This window comes from Podarcis gaigeae, assembly GCF_964106915.1.
Source record: "Podarcis gaigeae genome assembly, chromosome: 1".
Lineage (NCBI taxonomy): Eukaryota > Metazoa > Chordata > Lepidosauria > Squamata > Lacertidae > Podarcis > Podarcis gaigeae.
Window position 1 is genome coordinate 112,376,587 of NC_139678.1, and position 20,847 is coordinate 112,397,433.

The following is a 20,847-nucleotide window of genomic DNA, read 5'->3' on the forward strand; positions in this document are numbered from 1 at the left end:
GGAGGGGTCAGTTTTGGTTTTAGTTTTGAATAGGGCTGCCATACATCCGGGATTCGTCCGTCGAAAACAGCATCCAGGTGGGATTTCCGAAAATACAGTAGTACCTTGGGTTAAGTGCTTAATTCGTTCTGGAGGTCCGTTCTTAACCTGAAACTGTTCTTAACCTGAAGCACCACTTTAGCTAATGGGGCCTCCTGCTGCTGCCGCACCGCCAGAGCACAATTTCTGTTCTCATCCTGAAGCAAAGTTCTTAACCTGAGGTACTATTTCTGGGTTAGCGGAGTCTGTAACCTGAAGCGTATGTAACCTGAAGGATATGTAACCCGAGGTACCACAGTATGTCCTTGAAAACCCGGGTGTATGGCAACCCATGTTGGAAGGATTGGTTTTAGCTCAAGTACTTTAAATCTTTGGGAGATTTTGCATAAAAAAGCTGCACCACTTTGCCCCACCCCCCAAACGCTCTACAACTTTTGAAATATGGCAACCCTGGTTTTGAAGATCATACAGCTTCTGCCAGCGCCTGATCCAGATATTGATCCCATCACTTACAAAGGGCCCGTTCTTTTTCGGGCAATGCTTAGCAGCACAGAGTGTGGACAGTTCACAATCATAAGCATAAGAAATGATCCCCTCTGCATCTGCCAATACGTCACCCTTTTCTGCTCCACCAAGGTCAGCCGAACAGTGAAGTTTCTGCAGGCATCCTGGCAGGAGACAAAGGGGAAAACTCTACAGGCACTTTGAAACAGCCTTGACAAAGGCCACGGAAAGGGCAGCCGCTGCCTCTGCGGGCGAATCTGATTCCAATGTGCAATTCAAAATCCTACCCTGAACATTTTTATTCCAGCCCAGTGTGCATTTCAGCGTATCAGTTTGTGGATGGGCACCAAGGAAACCAGCCAGGGAAAATGCCGAGGGGTTAGTGAAGCAATTGCTTTGAACATCTTAGGGCTTGCCGCCCGCATACTCAGAGAGCCTCGGAGCTTCGCTTCTTTCAAAGGAGCCTCGCTCCATTTCTACCTTTGCGATGCTAAACTGCCTCGGAGGGAAAGAGTTTGAGGGGAGCTTGAAAGGAGCATTTGGGAACTCGCTCAAGGTTTCAAATGAGAGCTGCTGCTTTGGTTGGCCTGAGCCATTTTGCTACCTGAGGTGAAGGACAAGATGCCACTGCTATTCCTTGCCCTACCCCACCCCAAAAGCTGACAGAGCTGAGAACTGCTACAATTCTGGCTATGAGATGATATCTTCTTCCTCCACGCCATGGCATGCAAAGTTTGGTCGTTTGACACTTTGCTGCTGCATTCCCCCTCCCAGCATTGCAGTGGTAAAGGGCAGTTGCCTCATTGTGCCTAATGGTAGGGCCGGTGCTCCTAGAGCACAGATCCAACAAAGTCAACCCATTTGTGCAAGGGCTTTGGCCTGCACAATGCAATATCCCTTCCCTCTCCTCCCACCAGTGCAGCCCAATTTTATTCTGGGGTTTTCCCAACCCTCAGGAGCACATTTCGGCCATCACAGAGAAAGGAGACAGTGCACAAGTGTGATTGCACAAGTGGAAGTCCTTGCATAAGCAGGATGGCCTCACTGGGTGCAACCTGTAGACTTACATATATATATTCCTTCAATGCCAGTATAACATTGCTGTAAACTGGGGTAACGACTCAGGACCGCAATACCTCAAAGACTGCCTCTTTCCATATGAACCCACCTGGAGCCTGAGATCATCTTCTGAGGCTCTTCTTGATGTGCCTCCTCCTTGAGATGTCAGGAGAGTGGCAACACAAGAACGGGCCTTCACTACAGTGGCTCCCCGTCTGTGGAATGCTCTCCCAGGGAAGTTAGCCTGGCGCCTTCATTGTACACCTTTAGGCACCAGGCAAAAATGTTCCTTTTTAACCAGGACTTTGGTTCATCTGATTTACATCCTATGCCCTTTCAAAATGTGTTTTTTGGAGGGACTATTGGGTTGTTGTTTTTATTTTTATTATGTATTTTGTGGTTTTATATCTTGATTTTATTCTGTGAACTACCCTGAGACCCCCTGGTATAGGGCAGTTTATTAACAACCACCACCACCACCACCACCACCAATGTGGTTCTACCCAGATTTTTATATTTGCACTGTTACTGAGAGCTTGTACAACCCACGTTACCTGAACAAATCAAGACAATTTGCAAACTCTGCAATGTTGAACTACACGTTATGCAGGAGCCATGAACAGGGTCATCTCCAAGCGACCTGTTTCTTGAACATTCATCCTGCTCTGTTTGCAGAATTTGGCAGGGTGGTTAGATGGCATCAGTTGTTTACCAAGCATTCGTTCTGATTTGTTTGAAGGGAGGTTATATATTGTTGTAAAAAGGAAAGAACACACATTCAACAGCATTTTCCTGTGACGTTTCTTATTGCAAAAAAATCTGGGTTGCTGTTTTTTTTTGGGGGGGTGCAGTATTTATGTGCAAAAGTGCCAAATCAACTTTAGTTGTGCAACCCAAATTTGCAAGGATGTGATTGAATCCCATTCAAATATAGTGACCTAGATCATGACCTAGATCTTCCAGTTTGTTTATTTTCACATAAAAGCAGGCATTTTTAGAGTTTTCCTTTGCTTAGATCTCACATCAACCACAAACTCATTTGGGGGTCCTTAGGCAACCCCCCACCTATTTCTCAGAGATTTCCTTGGTTGCCATCGCCTACCTAAATGATTTTAATAGACTTTCACCCTACCAGAATTCTGCATGATTTTGAGGAGGCAGATAAATAAATACGATAAAGGTTCTATGACCAACCTTGGCATCAGTTTTAGAAGAATGCTGCAGGCTTGTTTTGTTTTGCTTTTTATTGCAAAGAATTCACCTTCTGTGGGGGGAAAGAAAAAACAAACGGGTGGTGGTGGAGTCAGGCCTCAGAGGTTGATGTTTCCTTAATCTAAATGAAAAGAGCATTAGGAAAAGGCAGTAAAATCTGCAAGAAACATAAATGTGTACACAAGAATATCAAATGCTGAATTGGTTGTTCAAATAATTGTCAGACATCTAATTTAGGATGGGGAAGTGAAATCATACATCCTTTAAAATGCACACAAATTCTTTTTTTTTCTTTTTCTTTTTAATAATAGTCATTCATTCAGAAAACAATAGGAAAATTAATGTTTATTTCACTGTTCTCTGGTACTCATCGTAAATCTGACCCCACATGCTGCTTTCCCTTTATCGTCTCCATCCAGCAAATGAACATGTTATTATGTTTATGTGCGCAATTCAATTACAAAGAAATAGAAAATGGTACCTAGAATCAATAGCCTATTACAGTACTGCAATGATAGGTCATTTCAGCTCTATTTAGTCTATTGAAATATAAGCCTGCACTGTGTGTGCTTGGAAGTTCCAAAGTACCAAAGGAAAATTCCTGTTGACTTCACCGTTAGGCTTTCTAACGCCAAAGTCTGCGAAATGCTAAATTTTGGGGGCCTACAGGAAGAACTAGAGGAAGAATGTATGGTCTGAAGCTCAACATAAAAAAAACGAAGATCATGGCCACTGGTCCCATCACCTCCTGGCAAATAGAGGGTGAAGAAATTGAGGCAGTGAGAGATTTTACTTTCTTGGGCTCCGTGATCACTGCAGATGGTGACAGCAGCCACAAAATTAAAAGACGCCTGCTTCTTGGAAGAAAAGCAATGACAAACCTAGACAGCATCTTAAAAAGTAGACATCACCTTGCCAACAAAGGTCCGTATAGTGAAAGCTATGGTTTTCCCAGTAGTGATGTATGGAAGTGAAAGCTGGACCATAAAGAAGGCTGATCGCCGAAGAATTGATGCTTTTGAATTATGGTGCTGGGGGAGACTCTTGAGAGTCCCATGGACTGCAAGAAGATCAAACCTATCCATTCTTAAGGAAATCAGCCCTGAGTGCTCACTGGAAGGACAGATCCTGAAGCTGAGGCTCCAATACTTTGGCCACCTCATGAGAAGAGAAGACTCCCTGGAAAAGACCCTGATGTTGGGAAAGATGGAGGGCACAAGGAGAAGGGGAAGACAGAGGACGAGATGGTTGGATAGTGTTCTCGAAGCTACTAGCATGAGTTTGACCAAACTGCGGGAGGCAGTGGAAGACAGAAGTGCCCGGCATGCTTTGGTCCATGGGGTCACGAAGAGTCGGACATGACTAAATGACTAAACAACAACAACAACACAGGAAGAACTGGGAAAACTCAGCTCACTGCTGGAACCAACAAGGCTAGCCAAACTCCAGCTCACAAGGCTCATGTGCTTTCCAAGAAATTCAGAAATAATAATGTTTATCCCTTTATCAGATAACCTATAGGCTGTGGGAAACCTTTTCTGCGTCGTGTGACCATGCTATCAACTTTACACTGGTTAGGGAAACACTCACAGATGTAAGACCACACTAGGAATGGGCGGATCAGTCTGTTTCTGGTCTGGGTCACTGGGTTCATTCATAAATCTGATCACTGAAATACATCTGGGAATTTAAAAAAAAGAAATCTGCACAAAGGGTTGTCCAAAGTAGGACTTCATGAATGTCTTGTCTGTACAAAGATTCTGGCTTGCACAACTGAAAGGAAATTCTTACCGTGAATTTCTATTACCAGAGACTCTGGGAAGACAGCCTTTATGCTGAGCTTGGCTTCTCCCACTGACTAGACAGGCAGGGTCACATGAACATCTTTGCTGGGGTAGGAGCCATCCCACAGTTCCCAGACCAGCCCTGCCTTTCAAGCTGGGCAGATGGGGTCCTTGTCACTGTAAAGTCCAGCGCTGCTCCATGTGTTTTTAAACCTACTTTTCCTTGGATTTTAAGATTATTTTTCCTTGCTGTGGATTCCCTCTATTTCCCCGCCCCCCTGAATTCTTTTACCTTTTGTTTATTAGTGGATCCCTTTTCCTTGCTACTTCCTGGTTCCTTCTTCAGTGAGCAATGGCAAGAAACCCCTTTGGAGCCTCAAATGTCCTTTGGAGATTCCCTTCCCTCTGGACCAGCTTCCAAATAGAGCGGTGGCCTGGATAAGGACCCACGTGCTGTGTCTGAATCCTGGCCTTGTGGCTAAGTATCCTTGTGTCTCAAAATAGAGGCCAATTATCTGTTCTGGATGGGATCACACTTCTTCTGAAGGAGCAGCTATAGAGCTTGGGGGTACCCCAAGATACCTCTTTGTCATTAGCGGACCAAGTGACTTTTGTGCCTAGGAGGTGCCCATTTGAATAGCCTGATGACTGAAGCCCATGCATTGGTAAGCTTGGGACTTACCAACAATGTGCCCTATATGGAAGCTCCAGCAGAATGCAATGGTTAGACTCCTGGGCACTGACAGAGGAATGGGGGGAAGCGCACCGCCCCCTGCACCATCGGGGTACCATCGCGGCCGCCCCCCTGGACATGCACCACGCACCCCCACACTGCGTGCTTCGCACCTGTGGGCACCACGCCCCCGGGACACGTACCAACCATGCCCCCACCTGCTCTCCTCCCCCAGTGCTGGAGCATGTAGCTTTGCCACTGCTCCTGGGTGCAACACAGAGGCAGAATGCTGTCCCTTTGCCAGGCTGCAGCCACTTAGAATTCCATGTACCCATTGACTAGTGCTTAAATATAGTGGTCCCTCGGGTTGCAGACGCTTCAGGTTACAGACTCCGCTAACCCAGAAATAGTACCTCGGGTTAAGAACTTTGCTTCAGGATGAGAACAGAAATTGCGCAGCAGTGGCGCAGTGGCAGTGGGAGGCCCCATTAGCTAAAGTGGTACCTCAGGTTAAGAATAGTTTCAGGTTAAGAACGGACCTCCGGAACGAATTAAGTTCTTAACCCGAGGTACCACTGTACAAGGCTGCTACAGATTTTTAAACAGCAACATCAGTTTATTTGAGCTGCCACCGTAGGTCTTCCAAGCCTTCCATTTACTTGCAAAGGATGTGCTCTATAGGGAGCGGGCACCAGGCCTGTTGGCAGACCAGCTCTGCGTTACAAAGATGTCTGCAGATGGGAGGTGAAAGCTGGCAACGTTCACCCCGCCATGTGGGAATCCCTTGCAAGACGACCGCAGTGCCTAGAGACAGACCGTCAGGTCGTGCATCCACAGCAGTGACCAGAGGAAGAATGACTGCTGGGAGGAACGCAGAGAGAAGGAACGCCATGGTGCACCTGCATCACAACACCATGGGCACCTTCACCTGCTTCTGCTGCAGCAAAACATGTCTCTCCTGTATTGGTCCCTACAGTCAAAGCAGAAGCTGCAACTTTCCAGTGGTTTCAATTCACCTCTGAAGGCGCACTCTTCAATTGTCTCCTGAGACAGACAGATGCCAACCAATTTACTTGCATAGCAGAACAGCTTCAGTTAGGCACCACAAGGTGGCAGTCATCTATAAGTCAAATGTATGTGAAGAACCGATTTTCAGATTTTTTAAAAAACCAGTGTTTATTAAAGATTTTCTTTGAGCAGTGTTTTTATCTCCCACTCCTCCTGTGTCCACAAAAGGTTCAGAGGCACTTTCTGTCAAAATAGGATTTACAGCGCTTTAATTTACATCGCCTGCACAGGGAGCCTGGAATAGTGAGAGGGGTAGTATGGGATGCACAAATTAAAATGGCAGCTGTATAGGAAAAGAACTAAGCCATAAGAGGAATGCGTGAACACAGAAAAGTACACATGCTTACGTTTCACAACATTGAACAGATGAGCACTACTAACTGTATGCTATTGTACTGGACAGGATTACTGAGCTGGCCTCTGAGGTGGTACCAAGGATGCCCAGGCTTACTGGCCCTGGAAGCAAGGCTGTAAAGCAAAGAGAATTTAACAGATGCAATTTATTTCATTGGAATATCTGTGCAATACCAAGTACCATCAATATCTTTACATTTATCTGCCATTTTTCCAAGCTCATTTGTCTGAAATACGTTTCTAAGTTATCACTGTAGTATTGCATGTTATTTTAATGAAAATCTTGTTGTTTAGTCATTTAGTTGTGTCCGACTCTTCATGACCCCATGGACCAGAGCACGCCAGGCACTCTTGTCTTCCACTGCCTCCCGCAATTTTGTCAGACTCATGTTGGTAGCTTTGAGAACACTGTCCAACCATCTCGTCCTCTGTCATCCCCTTCTTCTTGTGCCTTCAATCTTTCTCAACATCAGGGTCTTTTCCAGGGAGTCTTCTCTTCTCATGTGGTGGCCCAAGTATTGGAGCCTCAGCTTCACGATCTGTCCTTCCAGTAAGCCATGAAAACCTACAGGTACTAAATCTCAGTGCTTTTTTTTCTGGGGGTACACATACCCCTAAACATTTTGTGAATCTTTGTACTTTTGTCCATTTGCTGAATTTTTCCCCCCAAATTGAACTATAAAATGGTGATATTTTTGAGTCAAACTTTTTTAAAGAAAAAAAAGCACTGCTAAAACTTAAGTGGAAAAAGTCAGATGAAGCCTGTGTGCAAAGCTGGTATATTTTTACATGCTTTCTTGTTACTAATGAATCAGTATTTCTGTAATCATCTTAAGTTTCAGTTCAAGAATACTAGGCTTTACAGGTGTCTTAGGCCTGCATGTTACACACAGCTTTGACAAAAATGAGTTGAACGGAAGATCTAGTACATGTAATTATTGCTACTCTGTGGATCCATGCAATTTGTTCTGAAGTGAAGGGGTTTTTAAACAGCATGCTAACACTCTGCAAAGGCTGCCAGTAAAGGGGCAGATGAGACACAACTCAACAAAATGGTTCATTAGTGATGCAGAGTATGTTACTATTACACTTTATGAAAGCTTTAAATATTGATGATTTTTCTTCGACTGAAGTGCTTATCTGATGCCTTTCAGTCGGCACACAGGTAAAGTTCCTAAGTCTACATAGATAAAATGAGACATCAATTTTCACTGTTCTCAAGAACTAGAGATGTCAAGTAGCAATTACAGAGCTATGTGACTCCACCTTCGCTCCCACATCATCCAGCTTAAAATGCCAAGATACCAGAGGATTAATAATTCCAGAGGGGTACCTGTATGCCAGCTGGGAGCACAAAGTAGGGAAGCCAAATAAAAAAGGAAATCTTGTTGCACTTCAAAGATGAATAAACTCCTTATAGGTGTTCACGCTATTGCATAGAGAATAACCTCTTTGCCCCAGTAGCTAGCTCACGTTAAGAACTCCATATAATGTAGTTTTAGGTATCTGCCATGATAGAAAAGTGAGAAAATAAAGTCATTTGCACAATTTTCCAATTGCAGAGCTGCAGGCAGATAACTTAATGAAGCAGCAGCATTTAAGCCATATTGTCACAGTATCTGGAGGGGGAATTTGTTGTCAGGACTAAATTCTAGGCACCCCTGCTGGTTGGCACATTCCTGCAAAGTATTAGACAAGGTTGCTTTTTTATTCTTGCCATTATTCATTTCGTTGTACACCGCTCAAAAATATGTATGCGATTTAGCGAGCAAACCTTTCTTCCCTGACAAGGGTAAGAGAGAAAGATCTGTCCTGGGCCCTGCAATTATACTGCTGCCAAGACAGGAGAGAAGCAGCATCTACCTTTTCCCCTCTTATTGACTGCAATGTGAGGGAATTTACATTCATAGCCCGAGGGCTGCTTTAGCGTTAATGGCCATGGCCAGGGGAACAGGGGCACTCTGGATACAGTGGTATGGCATCCTGCCAGCAGTCCTCCCTCTCAGCTGGCATTTAGCCTGCTTAAGTCTCTAGGTGAACCTAGGATCGCTCCCCAAGTTACCTAGAAGGTTTTGTAGTGACATTTGTACAGATCTGATGTTTATTTGAATTGAATGACTTATATAAACCAGAGGCAGCTCACAAATCAATAGCACCACAATTTTTTTTATTAAGAAAGATACAAAAAGGTTTGACACTTGCAGATTAAGAAACAACCTGTCCAATCAAGTTTATATAAACACGATTGTGTTTGGGACAACATTCAAATTAAAGTATTTGGTTTAAAAGTAGCAAAATCTATGCCAGCATTTTATGCAGCAACCTCTAGAGAGTTTATACCACATTTCCAGGCGAGAAATAAAACCATGAGAAATTACAAACAGTGTTACCACGTCCTGAAACCAAGACTTGCTTGTCAGGTAAAAGTTCATTCTTACTTGAACCATGCATTCACTATAGAAGGTAAGACTATTAAACACTGGTTTCAACAGTTTAACATCTTAAGAATAAAGTGTAAATCCAGCTGCCGGTTAAAGTGCAAATTACATGTGTGCCGAGTTCTTTTTCAGAAGGCAGAGGTGATGTTGAAATGCTGCCATTAATGGTTATACAACTAACCAGAGGCACTGACAGCCTATTACAAGCTCCAGCTAAGTTTAGTTCCTTTTGCTACCAGCCAAACATGTATTCCAGAGCTTTGGAGACAATGCTTTCATCTTTCCTTGGAGTCTGTCTGTCAGAAACCACCTAAAAAAGAAACACACACAAAGTAGCAGATCTGTATATTCTAAATGAGCAAATACAAATTCCTTTAATCCTGCGCTAAAGGCGACTTTTACGGGACGCAGGTAGCGCTGTGGGTTAAAGCCTCAGCGCCTAGGACTTGCCGATCGAAAGGTCGGCGGTTCGAATCCCTGCGGCGGGGTGCGCTCCCGCTGCTCGGTCCCAGCGCCTGCCAACCTAGCAGTTCGAAAGCACCTCCGGGTGCAAGTAGATAAATAGGGACTGCTTACCAGCGGGAAGGTAAACGGCGTTTCCGTGTGCGGCTCTGGCTCTCCAGAGCAGCGATGTCACACTGGCCACGTGACCCGGAAGTGTCTTCGGACAGCGCTGGCCCTCGGCCTCTTAAGTGAGATGGGCGCACAACCCCAGAGTCTGTCAAGACTGGCCCGTACGGGCAGGGGTACCTTTACCTTTACCTTTAAAGGCGACTTTTACAGGGTATTCCCTAAATACCTGGTAGTCACTGGTTGATGCTTTATAAGCTGTAGCAAGAGGTCTCATAGTAGAGATTCTTTGAGCGCTTGAAGGCTGCACTGGTGTGCCCAGTGTTTTCATTGGTGGCGTAAAGGCTGAAGATGGGGACGATACAGTGCATCTGTCTGTGCTTTCCATCACATTCTGCAAACAAAGATCAAGTAGTCCATTCAGACAAAGTAGTTATCAGAGTCCAAGCATTTTTGGAAGCCTAAGAAAGTAAGGTTTCATCACTAGAACTAGTCGGAGACTCTCCCTTCTCACTGAAGAGACAGTACAGAAGAGTTCACTTACTGGAACTTGTCTGATTACCAAACTGCGCTAGTGAAATATGTGAACAGTGATTTAACAAGCCATGAGGGCATGATACCAAACACAGACATGGCTAGGAATACAGGATCATTAGAAGCTAGAATTCTAGTGATCCCTTTGATGTAGGCTGACATTCTAAAGGTTAGAGTTTGCGTTCTCGAAATATGATATATATTGACATTGAAAAGCTAGCTATTATGTTTGGCACTCAATCTATAAAGAAGATTTTCCTTTAATATAGCGGCCTCCAGATATGCAATATGACTATTAGTTCACCACTCTATCATTCTGGAATGGAATCAAAATACTAAATACAGTACCCAAAACATTGTAGTCAGCTTATCTACCCAATTCTCCACATTGTTATTCCTATAATGTCCTGTATTGGTAGTTCCTCATGTTATCACATCAGGCCAAACTTCAAATTAAGATCATTGAGGGACTCTGCTAAAGTGCATTGAGGCGCTCGGCTAAACTGTATTGACATACAGAAATTGCCAATCTGTGCAAGACAAAATTGGTGGTAACGGGATTAAGAGTCATCCACACTTTGTGACAAAGTCCAGAATTTTTATACAGTCATCTTATGCTTGTTTAACTTACACAATCACAACTTTGCACAGGTGGTGAGTAAGTAAGTGAATGAATGAATGAATGAATATTAAATCAACTTACTTTATCTATACAAGGCTTCACTCCAATCATGATGGATTCACCAAAAATTCTTCCATCTTTACTCAAGGCTTTCCGGGCTTGCAATTTTGACTGATAGTGAATATGCATCCAGTTTCCTGTGTTAGACATCTGTAAAGTTTAGTAGGAAGCAGTAAGGTTTAGACAGTAAGCTAAGCATAATGGCTGAGCTTCATTTTTATATATATAAAAAAGAGGTACTAATCTAGACTTACAACATGCTTTAAAATGTTTCCATACTGTGCAAACTGTAGTAGGATGTACGAAGCAGATGCTTGAGGAAACCTGAAATATTGACAGGAAATAAAAATGAGAAATAAAATTTAACTACTCAAAATTCAGTCAACATTAAACCACTGGCAGTGTATCCAGAAGGGCAGATCAGTGTCACCTGTGTCTCCAAACACTGCCAAACCTGCTACCTATTTCCCATCCCTACATTTTAGTTTGTCTCATGGAGTAAGATGGGAAAAGGAGAGAGGTCAAAACACAGCACAGTTTAGCCCAAGTACAGTACTAGAATACTGGTCCAAATACTTCTGTTTAGCATTGATTGTAGACCAGGATGTGTTTCAGTGTACAGATAGGAGAGTAAAGATGAAGAATTAAGATGTTTAGAATGTTTCAATTGTCCTATTATATAAACTTTGCTATGTTAACAAACAATTAATAAAACATGAATAGCCAAGACCAAACACCAAATATAAGAGGAATCTGAACAAACATCATCCAAGTTGTATGAACTGCAGAAATCCACATGTCTCATCTCTTATATTTTTTATCAGCATCCTATGCCCCAACATAACTTGAATCCCAGCCCCTGAAAAGCTTAGGCAAGCCTGTTAAGACCCATGTTTAAATGAGTACATGCTCATCCCTGGCAACATAACCACCTCTCAGTCTTACAGAACTGCAGCTCACTTACCCAAACACTGTTACCCAAGTGTCATCTAGATGATCATCTGATGTTAGGGCATCTCCTTGAGTATAGAATGGATCTAGTTGAGCTGGTGACATTGTGCTCTTCCTGGGTTGTGCAAGAGTCGCTGGACTGAAAACACTGGCACCTGTCAAATTGTGGTAAGATGCACCTCAACTATCACTATAGTTAAAACTGAACTAGGCATTTTAATTTGAAACAAAGAGCAAACACCATGCATTAACACAGAACTCAAGTAACAAGAATCACACTGTTGTTCACGTTAGAATAGTAGGAAAAAGCTGCTAGTGTTGACGATGGCATCTCAAAATCCAGTAGGATAGCTCAACCTCCCTCTATGACTAACGTTCTACACAAGAACGGTTCTAGGAGCAAGCTAGCCCATCTGCCATTAAGCAGATCATATATACTCTGGATCCCGTTCGCATCCAGAGGTACCACTGTAGTAGTAGAATCTCAGACCAATATTTTCACTTCTGAAGACAAACTGTATCTGGCATCATGACAACAACTTTGCTACTATCTCTCTGCTTACTTCATAACAGAAGCCAAGGCTCAGTTAATGTGCACCAGGCTGTCAGGCCTACAGGAACATTTCACATTGCAAGCCTATACATATTCTTTCATAAGTACATCTTATTGATTTTAATGAGGTTTACTCCCAGGGAGATTGGTATAGGATTGCAGCCTTTGTCAGTGCCACATGCAGATGTCTAGTTTGCCTATAGAAAAAGCTTATGATTAGCATGCTAGAGCACTATATGAAGCAGTATGATGTCCTACCTGTTCCAGGAGTCACTGGCATAGATCCAACAAGTGGACTCTGCGTCACCGAAAAGCTGACCTGCATTAAAGTGCAGAACTTGGTTTGAAGCTGTTTCGAAAGTCAGAAAATTAACTATTCTGCACCACTTAGATAACATTTCCACAGTAAAAATCAGACAATATTATAGATTAAAAACTTGATCAGGCATGCTTATATCTACTGAACTGCTGTGAAAGGGGGGGTATCTTCTATGTCCTATTTAGAACTAACAAAACTGAATTGACTACTAAAAGTATAAAGTTAAATGGTACATGGTATTGGGACTTCTTTTACACACGTCCTCCAAATCCCCATTTTGCATCCTGGCTACCGTATTTAGCCCCAGTTGATATACTACTCTTCCGCAGTACTGAGATGCAGACAAGGTTCCTTATCAGCCACAGAGGGTAAAGTTAGGCAAAACTAATAGATGGATGTTTCAGCCTACATATTTTCCAGCAACATAGCAATTATAGTGTGAACTCATCTCTCTACATCTCAGCTACCACCCTGACCCTAGTAACAAGCTGACAGTACCATTCCAAATACCATATATGCATATACATATATGCACGTGCACACACACACACACAGAGAGAGAGAGAGAGAGCGCAATTGCTTGTGCACCTTTATTTACCTTTAGAACTGATGTATAGCCCACTAAAAATTAACATAATTATGAAAGCAACTTTTAAAATATTTTCCACACTGAACATACAAGATGACACACAATCTAAACTGCTTAGCATACTGGAAGGACTTAGTTACTAGTTTTTCCCACCCACAGCAAATGTATCCAATAGCTGAAATGTCTATCAAGTTAGAGAAGAATGAGAATTAGTTACCACAAACAGGTTTAACTTTGCAACCTCATTAACAGTCACTTACGGGCCTTCTTGAAGTCAGAGGTGTTGATCCAAGACCTGGGCTGGCTACTTCATCGTATATACTTCTAACTGGTGGAGCACCACCTTTATCTTTGTGTGTTGGAACTACTGGCTGTGGAGGAGATCCACCTATATGAAATACAATACAACATTACAAGCTGCTGATGTGTCCTTTCTGATCCTAAACATCTTGTTACACCCAAACCAGGTATACAATTCTTCTAAAACTAGGCCTTAATAGGAACAGACATGCATTATGATTTAAATGAATGAAACCTTGGTAATGTAAGCAACTGCTGGCATAGTATTAAGGTAATTCCTGCCACTTATTGGGAATTAAATCACAAATCCATTTTCCGGGCTTGCAATTTTGACTGACAGTGAATATGCATCCATTTTCCTGTGTTAAGACATCTGTAAAGTTTAGTGGGAAGCAGTGGTCCCCCAAAAAGCTCAACAACTTTGATGGGTGGATTCTTTTCTGAATATACACCTGGCACCTCAAAATGTGCGTCCCTCAAAGGCTGCCTGCGTATTTGGCAGTCCCCAGGTATTTACTCCCCAAATGTTAACGCTCTCCAAATGTTTGCCCATCAGTCCAGAAACGCTTGTTTGTTTTTCAAAATTTGATGGCTTTCCCTTTGCTGTTTTACTATTATTTATCATTTCTGCTCATTTAGGCTGCAGTCCTTCACTGTGTGGACACAGAGAGCAGGGCACGAAGTAGCTCACATTGAGATCTGCTGCAACTCTTCCCTTCTCTGCAAAACCTCTGTGTGAGATGCATACCTGGTACAGCAGGTGTGCCTCAGTGCAACTTGGCAGTTAAATCAGAGTCCCACACTTACCTAAGAGTATCCAGCCAATTGCTTGTCACCAGGCAGTGAGATATTCCCCCCCACCCCCGAGATGTAGCACTGTTTATCTAAGAGGCCATTTCACACATTGCAATAGTACACTTGCCAGAGGGGTTGGGGTCGGCCAAAGTATTGTTCCCTGAGAAGGGCAGCAGTAAGAAAAGAAGCGTTTGCCACACTCACAGTTTAAAACAACCACACAAAATAATGGCAGAAACATTATTGTCTTAATAGAAAAGCACAGTGCACGTGTTAAATAAATCAAGGCCATATTCATGCCAGTCATTTAAAACACTATGCTATTACTTTAAACCAGGCATGTCCAAAGTCTGTGTTATCTGCCAGTTTTCTTATAGTGGGAGTATATTGCAGTCTCTTGGAAGTTGGATACCCCTGGTTTATATGATGCAACATCTCTAGCAGCACCATCAGATTACCTGAGGAGGAGCACTTTGAGAAGGGTGGGAAATACACACTCTCTCTCTCTCACACACACACACACACACACACACAGAGCAAGGGGACTTGCAAATGGGAAATCCCTAGTTTTCAATGCCTTAATTTTTAAACATTAAAATTCTAACAATGAGGAAGTATTCACTATTGAATTCTTCTGTCTGAAAATATTCACAAGTATTCCCATGAAATAATTTCCAATAACAGTTTGAAATTAAATTCAGGGCATTTTACTGTGCGTCGTCCCCATCCCCCCCATCAAGTAGTTCACTTTGGGTTATTGGGTAGGATGCAATATTTATACAGCGTATGAAATTAATGTGACATACTTCTAAGGCTTTGCTTATGAAATACAAGTAAAACACAATGAATCTAATCCAAATACAGTGGAACCTCGTGTTATGTACCATCCTCTTTGTGAACACTTTGGGTTACAAGCTCCGCTAACCCGAAGTAGATGCTCCGCTAACCCGGAACTTTGCCCCGGGATGTGAGCGGCAGTCGCACGCCGGCAGCGTGGCAGGCGCGATTAGTGAAGGTGCGCCTCATGTTACGAGCAGTTTCGGCTTAAGAACGGACCTCCAAAACAAATTAAGTTCATAACCGGAGGTACCATTATAGATGGACTCTTGATAAGGCAGGAGTACATCCAAATAATGAATGGGATCTAATTGGTTTTGACAGCAGCCTCCAAACAGGAAATAAAGGAGGTCAATCACTGTGCTTAAAACATGCAGCAATGGCAGTATATTTAGCCTCTGATCCTTGGAGCTAAAGGCAAGAGGTACCGATATATTTGAACTGTAGCACACCAAAATGGATAAGCACACTCTTCCCCTGCCACCCCAATACTAGAGGTTTCAGTTCAGAACCAACTTACCCGCATGAAATGGTGACCTCACTTCCATCACACCAACGGAAGAGCCGCTGAAGGATCGAGGCTGTGGTGTCACAGGAGTTGGTAAATCGCCCATCAAAAATCCAGGCAGGAATTGAGCACCAGCACCAGGCTTGGGAGAGGTAGGGGAACCCAGTGTCATTGGCTCAGTACCTGCATTAGGAAAGGGTGTGCATGGCATACTAAGTCTCCACAGACTGAATGATCTAGCTATCCCCAAACACAACTTTAGAGAAACACTGTACAGTAAAAGGTGATCCAAAACAGTTAGCTAACCTACTCATTTATAGGTCTAGCCATCTAAAGAGGTCAACACATAAAGAAAAACAAGGAGCAGGCAATACCTTTAACAAAATACAAAATGGCAGCATCAATGTAGCTGCCCCATTTTATCTAACAATGCTTTGAGGGTAATTGACAGAACAGTGAACTATCCCGAAGATCTTATTTTAACTTTTCAGAAGTTTCAAGGTTATTGTTGTTAGTTTTTCTTGACAATAATTATATTGCTTTTTATTGCTTTGAGAGTTTGTTTCTATTAAAAGCAAGCAATGCTTAATTTTCATGAAATAAACACAGGCGACTCCTCATTTACACAGGGATTACATTCCAAACCCCCATGTGTGCCACTGCATCTTCAGGTCAAGAGGAGAACCTCCCCGGAGCCCGAAGTTGATGCCCCCTTCAACCTCTGGGGTCTCCTCACGAGCTAGAGGTGCAGCAGGGCTTTGCTGAGGCTCATCAGGCTTCTCCCCCTGCCCCCACTTATTGATTTCCAGGGTGGCTCATATGCACGGTTACACGTGTAAATGGGGGAAATGAGGGACGCGGGTGGCGCTGTGGGTTAAACCACAGAGCCTAGGCCTTGCCAATCAGAAGGTCGGCAGTTCGAATCCCTGCGACAGTTCGAATCCATTGCTCGGTCCCTGCTCCTGCCAACCTAGCAGTTTGAAAGCATGTCAAAGTGCAAGTAAACAGGTACCGCTCCGACGGGAAGGTAAACCGTGTTTCCATGTGCTGCTCTGGTTCGCCAGAAGCGGCTTAGTCATGCTGGCCACATGACCCGGAAGCTGTATGCCGATAAAGCGAGATGAGCGCGGCGACCCCAGAGTCGGCCACGACTGGACCTAATAGTCAGGGGTCCCATTTACCATTTACCAACATCACTCAGATGCTTCATAAGGAAACAGGAATTATTATTATTATTATTAAATTTGTATCCCACCCTTTAACTACAGATCTCAGGGCAGTTCACAAGATAAAAATCCACAGGGCCCAATATTACTTCCCCTTCAGGACGCACCTGAGCCAACAGGCCTAAAGGTCAACGTAACTTCCCGACCAGGGGCTGAGGTGGTCGTCTGAACGCGCATGAAGACATCTTGGGGTTTCATGGCTCCCGGCGATGGGCTGGAGAACCAGGGCGCTTATCCCCCCACTCGCCCCAAAGAAGTCAAGGAATCCCGCGTTCCGACGCCAAAGTGACGTCACAGCCACCCGTCGCTAGGAAGAGGCCCCGCCCCTCCCCGCCCGAGGCAGAACTGAGCCACGCCCCCTCCCACGCCACGCCCCCGCGCCGAGGGTTCAGGGCGGCCGTTAAACGGCCACAAACTTCTCAGGGAGGAGAGGAGGGGCAGGAGCCGGGAAGCGAACCTGCCGAGAGAGACACCCTCAAGGCTCGGCCCAGGGGCTAAACTCACCCACGGACGAGGAGGAAGGCAGAGACAGCTCCATGGCGAAAGCAGCCGCGCGACCCACTACACACACCCGACTCCTGCCCTCAACTTGCCGCTTTCAAATGCGGCGCAAGCGCAGCGGCGTGGTCGGGAAAACGTCACTTCCCTTCCGAGAGCGAGCGAGCGTCTTCACTTCCGCCATAGAGAGGAGAGCGACGAGGTCTTGTCTACGCATTTGTTCTCTATGGTCTGTACGTCCGTCTCTCTCCCCCCCCCCCACCTCCGAAACACACATTCTCACTGCGATGTCAAGCCACTTAACATTTTAAGGCGTACCAAAGGGGTGCTAATAGGAGGACAAGAAGGATTTTTTAACGAGGATGCGATCTGTGTGTGTTCTTCTGCCCCACAAGAGGAAGAAAACTCAGGATGCAGCACTGCACCCCCTCACTTGGAAGGAAGCCTTACTGAAACCAACATTTGGGTCAGTGTTTCCCAAGCTTAGGTCGCCGGCTGTTTTTGGGACTACAACTCCCATCTTTCCCAGCTGGCAAGATCAGTGGACAGGGATGATTGGAATTGTAGTCCAAAAGCAGCTGGCGAACCAAGTTTGGAAAACACTGTATTAGACATTTGCTAAATTGCCTTGCCGTGTTCTTTCAAACTCAGGCCTTTATACATGTTCAGTTTAAGTTCTTGAATGCTTTCTACCCTAATGATGGTGTAATTAAATTGTTGTCGCCCTCCTATTGCAAATGCAGTATAAATTGGGTGAGGAAAGGGAGGCTGATGCTGAGAAACAGGAGCTTTACCCACAAGTAAATGTGCCTGAACTGGCGGTGACTGACCAGGGACAAGACCTTGGTTTGGGGTCCAAGTGGACGGCTCAATCAAGATTTCAGTGTGTGTGTGTATGTGTGTGAAAAAGACAGATTCAATGCTAGGGGTCATTGGTGAAGGAACTGAAAATAAAACTTCCAACATTGTGCCATTATACAAATCAATGGTGTGACTGCATTCGGAATGATGTGTTCCAGTGGCCTCAGCTCAAAAAGGGCAACCAAAATGATTGAGGAGATGGAGCAGTTGTTTTATGCAAAGGTGCAAAGGATAGATATGTTTGTTTGTAAAACAACCAGTGGAGAGACCTTCAAAAAGAGGGAAATGACACTATTGGATTCCCATTCTTCACAGCCAGAAGGAAATAAAATCCTTAGGTTTCAGACTGGCATCCAGCTCCAGACTTCTAGCACTTTTCCTCTCCAGCCTTTTTCCGAAAGACCTGAATGCAACTCCACTTTGAAGCTGGCTTGAACCAGAGCATTTATGTAGAATGGAAACACATTGCAGCATTTTGTTGCAAGTCTCACTCGTAATGTCTTATTGAACAGTTTGTCTCTAGAACATCCCTCATGTCTTCTTTCTAGCTTACGTAGAAGCAAAGGCCAGGTTGCCAGGGCAACCCACGAATTCACTGAACAAATCCTGTGATGTGGATGTTTAAAAATAAAGATCATTTTGTTGAATCTGGTCAAATCTGACTGCTGATTGTGTGGGGATCTGCTGTTAGCTGCACAAGCTAGTGTATAATAGAACATGAACAACAGAGGTCATAGGAGCCAACTCCTAGGGGCCAAGGTCCCTTCACACACACACCCCATAAAATATTTGGCAGAGCCAGGCCCCTCCCAAAGTTGATGGGCATTGCCATTCAAATGGGGGGGGGGTGTCGTGTCATATCATGAGATTGACTATGTGAGCGTGTCATGTCATGCGATCAATTACCTCCCCCCCTCCCCCGCATCCCATATTTTATTCAAGTGGGCAACCCTGAAAGAGGTTCTGTGGAAAGCCAAGGAAAGATGCTAAGCAGCACAAATCATGATGAGGATACATCATTCACTGGATTGTCGTCATTTTAAGATGTACTAATAACAAACCTATGTGCTGAGTTATACCCATGCAGCTAAAGCAACAATACTGAAAAACAACAGGTATTTGTTTTTTTTAGAGCTATTGGGCCCTGCTCTTCAGCCAAAACGGCTCTTTGACCGGCTTACAATCAAAACAGGACAGTCCCTACCTGTAGACTTACAATATAGTTGTATCTTGGATCCCGAACGCCCTGGAACTCGGACGTTTTGGCTCCCGAACGCCGCAAACCCGAAAGTGATTGTTCCGGTTTGCGAACGTTCTTTTGGAACCTGAACGTCTGATGGGGCTTCCACGGCTTCTGATTGGCTGCAGGAGCTTTCTGCAGCCAATCAGAAGCCGTGATTTGGTTTTGGAAGTCGAACGGACTGCCGGAACGGATTCTGTTCGACTTCCGAGGTAAGACTGTAAAATAAAATGATGCACAAGGGAAAAGCAATAGGGAGGGAAGAGCAAAATCAAAACTCAGTCATCCCTTTCTAAACAGTTGTGCCTATAATGACCAGCTGGTACAGCTTATGGGCAGGATGTGCCTGATGGGAGCTTGGCCTCCAGCAAAGCTGATGAAATAAGTCCTGATTCCTACCTCTCCCGCTGAGGCCCCTGCTTTTGACTACGCATTTGCTGCTGGTCCCACCAATCCTTATTTGCCTGCTCTGGAGTCTGGTCCCTCCTGTTTTGAACCACAGGTCCATCTCTACCTTACTCTGACTGACTGACTGACTGACTGACTGACTGACTCACCTTGGGTTCTGGAGGCAAACAATCTACTGCCCGATCCCACTGAGTTCTAACACACCCACACCATAGTTGCACATTCTGATAAGAATTGGCTCTTGAGATAAAACTGGTCCTGAACAGAATGCCTTACTAAGGAGCCTGAATTATTTTATAAACAGATAATATAGGGGAAAATGGGCTGGGAACAGGTCACATGAAAAATTGACTCCTCCTATCTATGCCTACCTGAGCTGTAAGAGTCTTTTTGGAGGCCTTAATCCAGGTGCTCCCAGAAAAGTGAAGTGAGGCTGGTGGCTACAAAAGGGAAGGCCTTTTTGATAGTGGCACGTTGGCAATGGAGTAGCCTCCCAGAGGGGCTCTCTTGGTATCTCCTCTATGGCACCAGGTGAAAGCCTGTTTACTCACTCACGCTTTTAATTGGGTTTTAAACATAGGCTTTTTTCTTTTATTGTTTTAAATGATTTTCGCATTGTTTTGCTAATAGCCTGCCCGAAAAATAATTATTGCTGGTCAGCTATAACATTATAATACAAATACTAATGTGAAAGCTTTAATTCTGTTATCCTAAGCAAACTTTTATCAGTAGAAAAACATTACAAGTGATGTAACCTTGCTGGTGCTTTTGTTACTGTTCTATATTACTTGTAGATTTCCGTCGTTCCAATTAAACAAATACTTTTTAAAAAGGGATGAAACAAC

At 44.1% G+C, this 20,847-nt stretch overlaps 1 protein-coding gene across 4 annotated transcripts; it reads right to left on the reverse strand.

Moving 5' to 3' along the window:
* Positions 1–8,843: 8,843 nt before the first annotated feature.
* NUP35 (nucleoporin 35) lies at positions 8,844–17,686 on the reverse strand. Of its 4 annotated transcripts, none has more exons than XM_083713698.1 (9): positions 17,500–17,686; positions 15,782–15,952; positions 13,590–13,717; positions 12,680–12,740; positions 11,882–12,023; positions 11,172–11,241; positions 10,939–11,067; positions 9,894–10,095; positions 8,844–9,516 (listed from the first exon to the last, which is right to left on the reverse strand). In XM_083713698.1, exons 1-9 carry the CDS (start codon positions 17,531–17,533, stop codon positions 9,506–9,508), a joined length of 948 nt encoding a protein of 315 aa, XP_083569824.1. In that variant the 5' UTR covers positions 17,534–17,686; the 3' UTR covers positions 8,844–9,505. The 4 variants fall into 4 exon arrangements, with proteins under 4 accessions (XP_083569824.1, XP_083569823.1, XP_083569821.1 ...); XM_083713697.1 differs by having other exon boundaries at positions 8,844–9,441; positions 9,931–10,095; positions 17,500–17,680; XM_083713695.1 differs by lacking the exon at positions 17,500–17,686 and adding an exon at positions 17,103–17,317 and having other exon boundaries at positions 8,844–9,441; positions 9,931–10,095.
* Between the last annotated feature and the right edge of the window lie 3,161 nt (positions 17,687–20,847).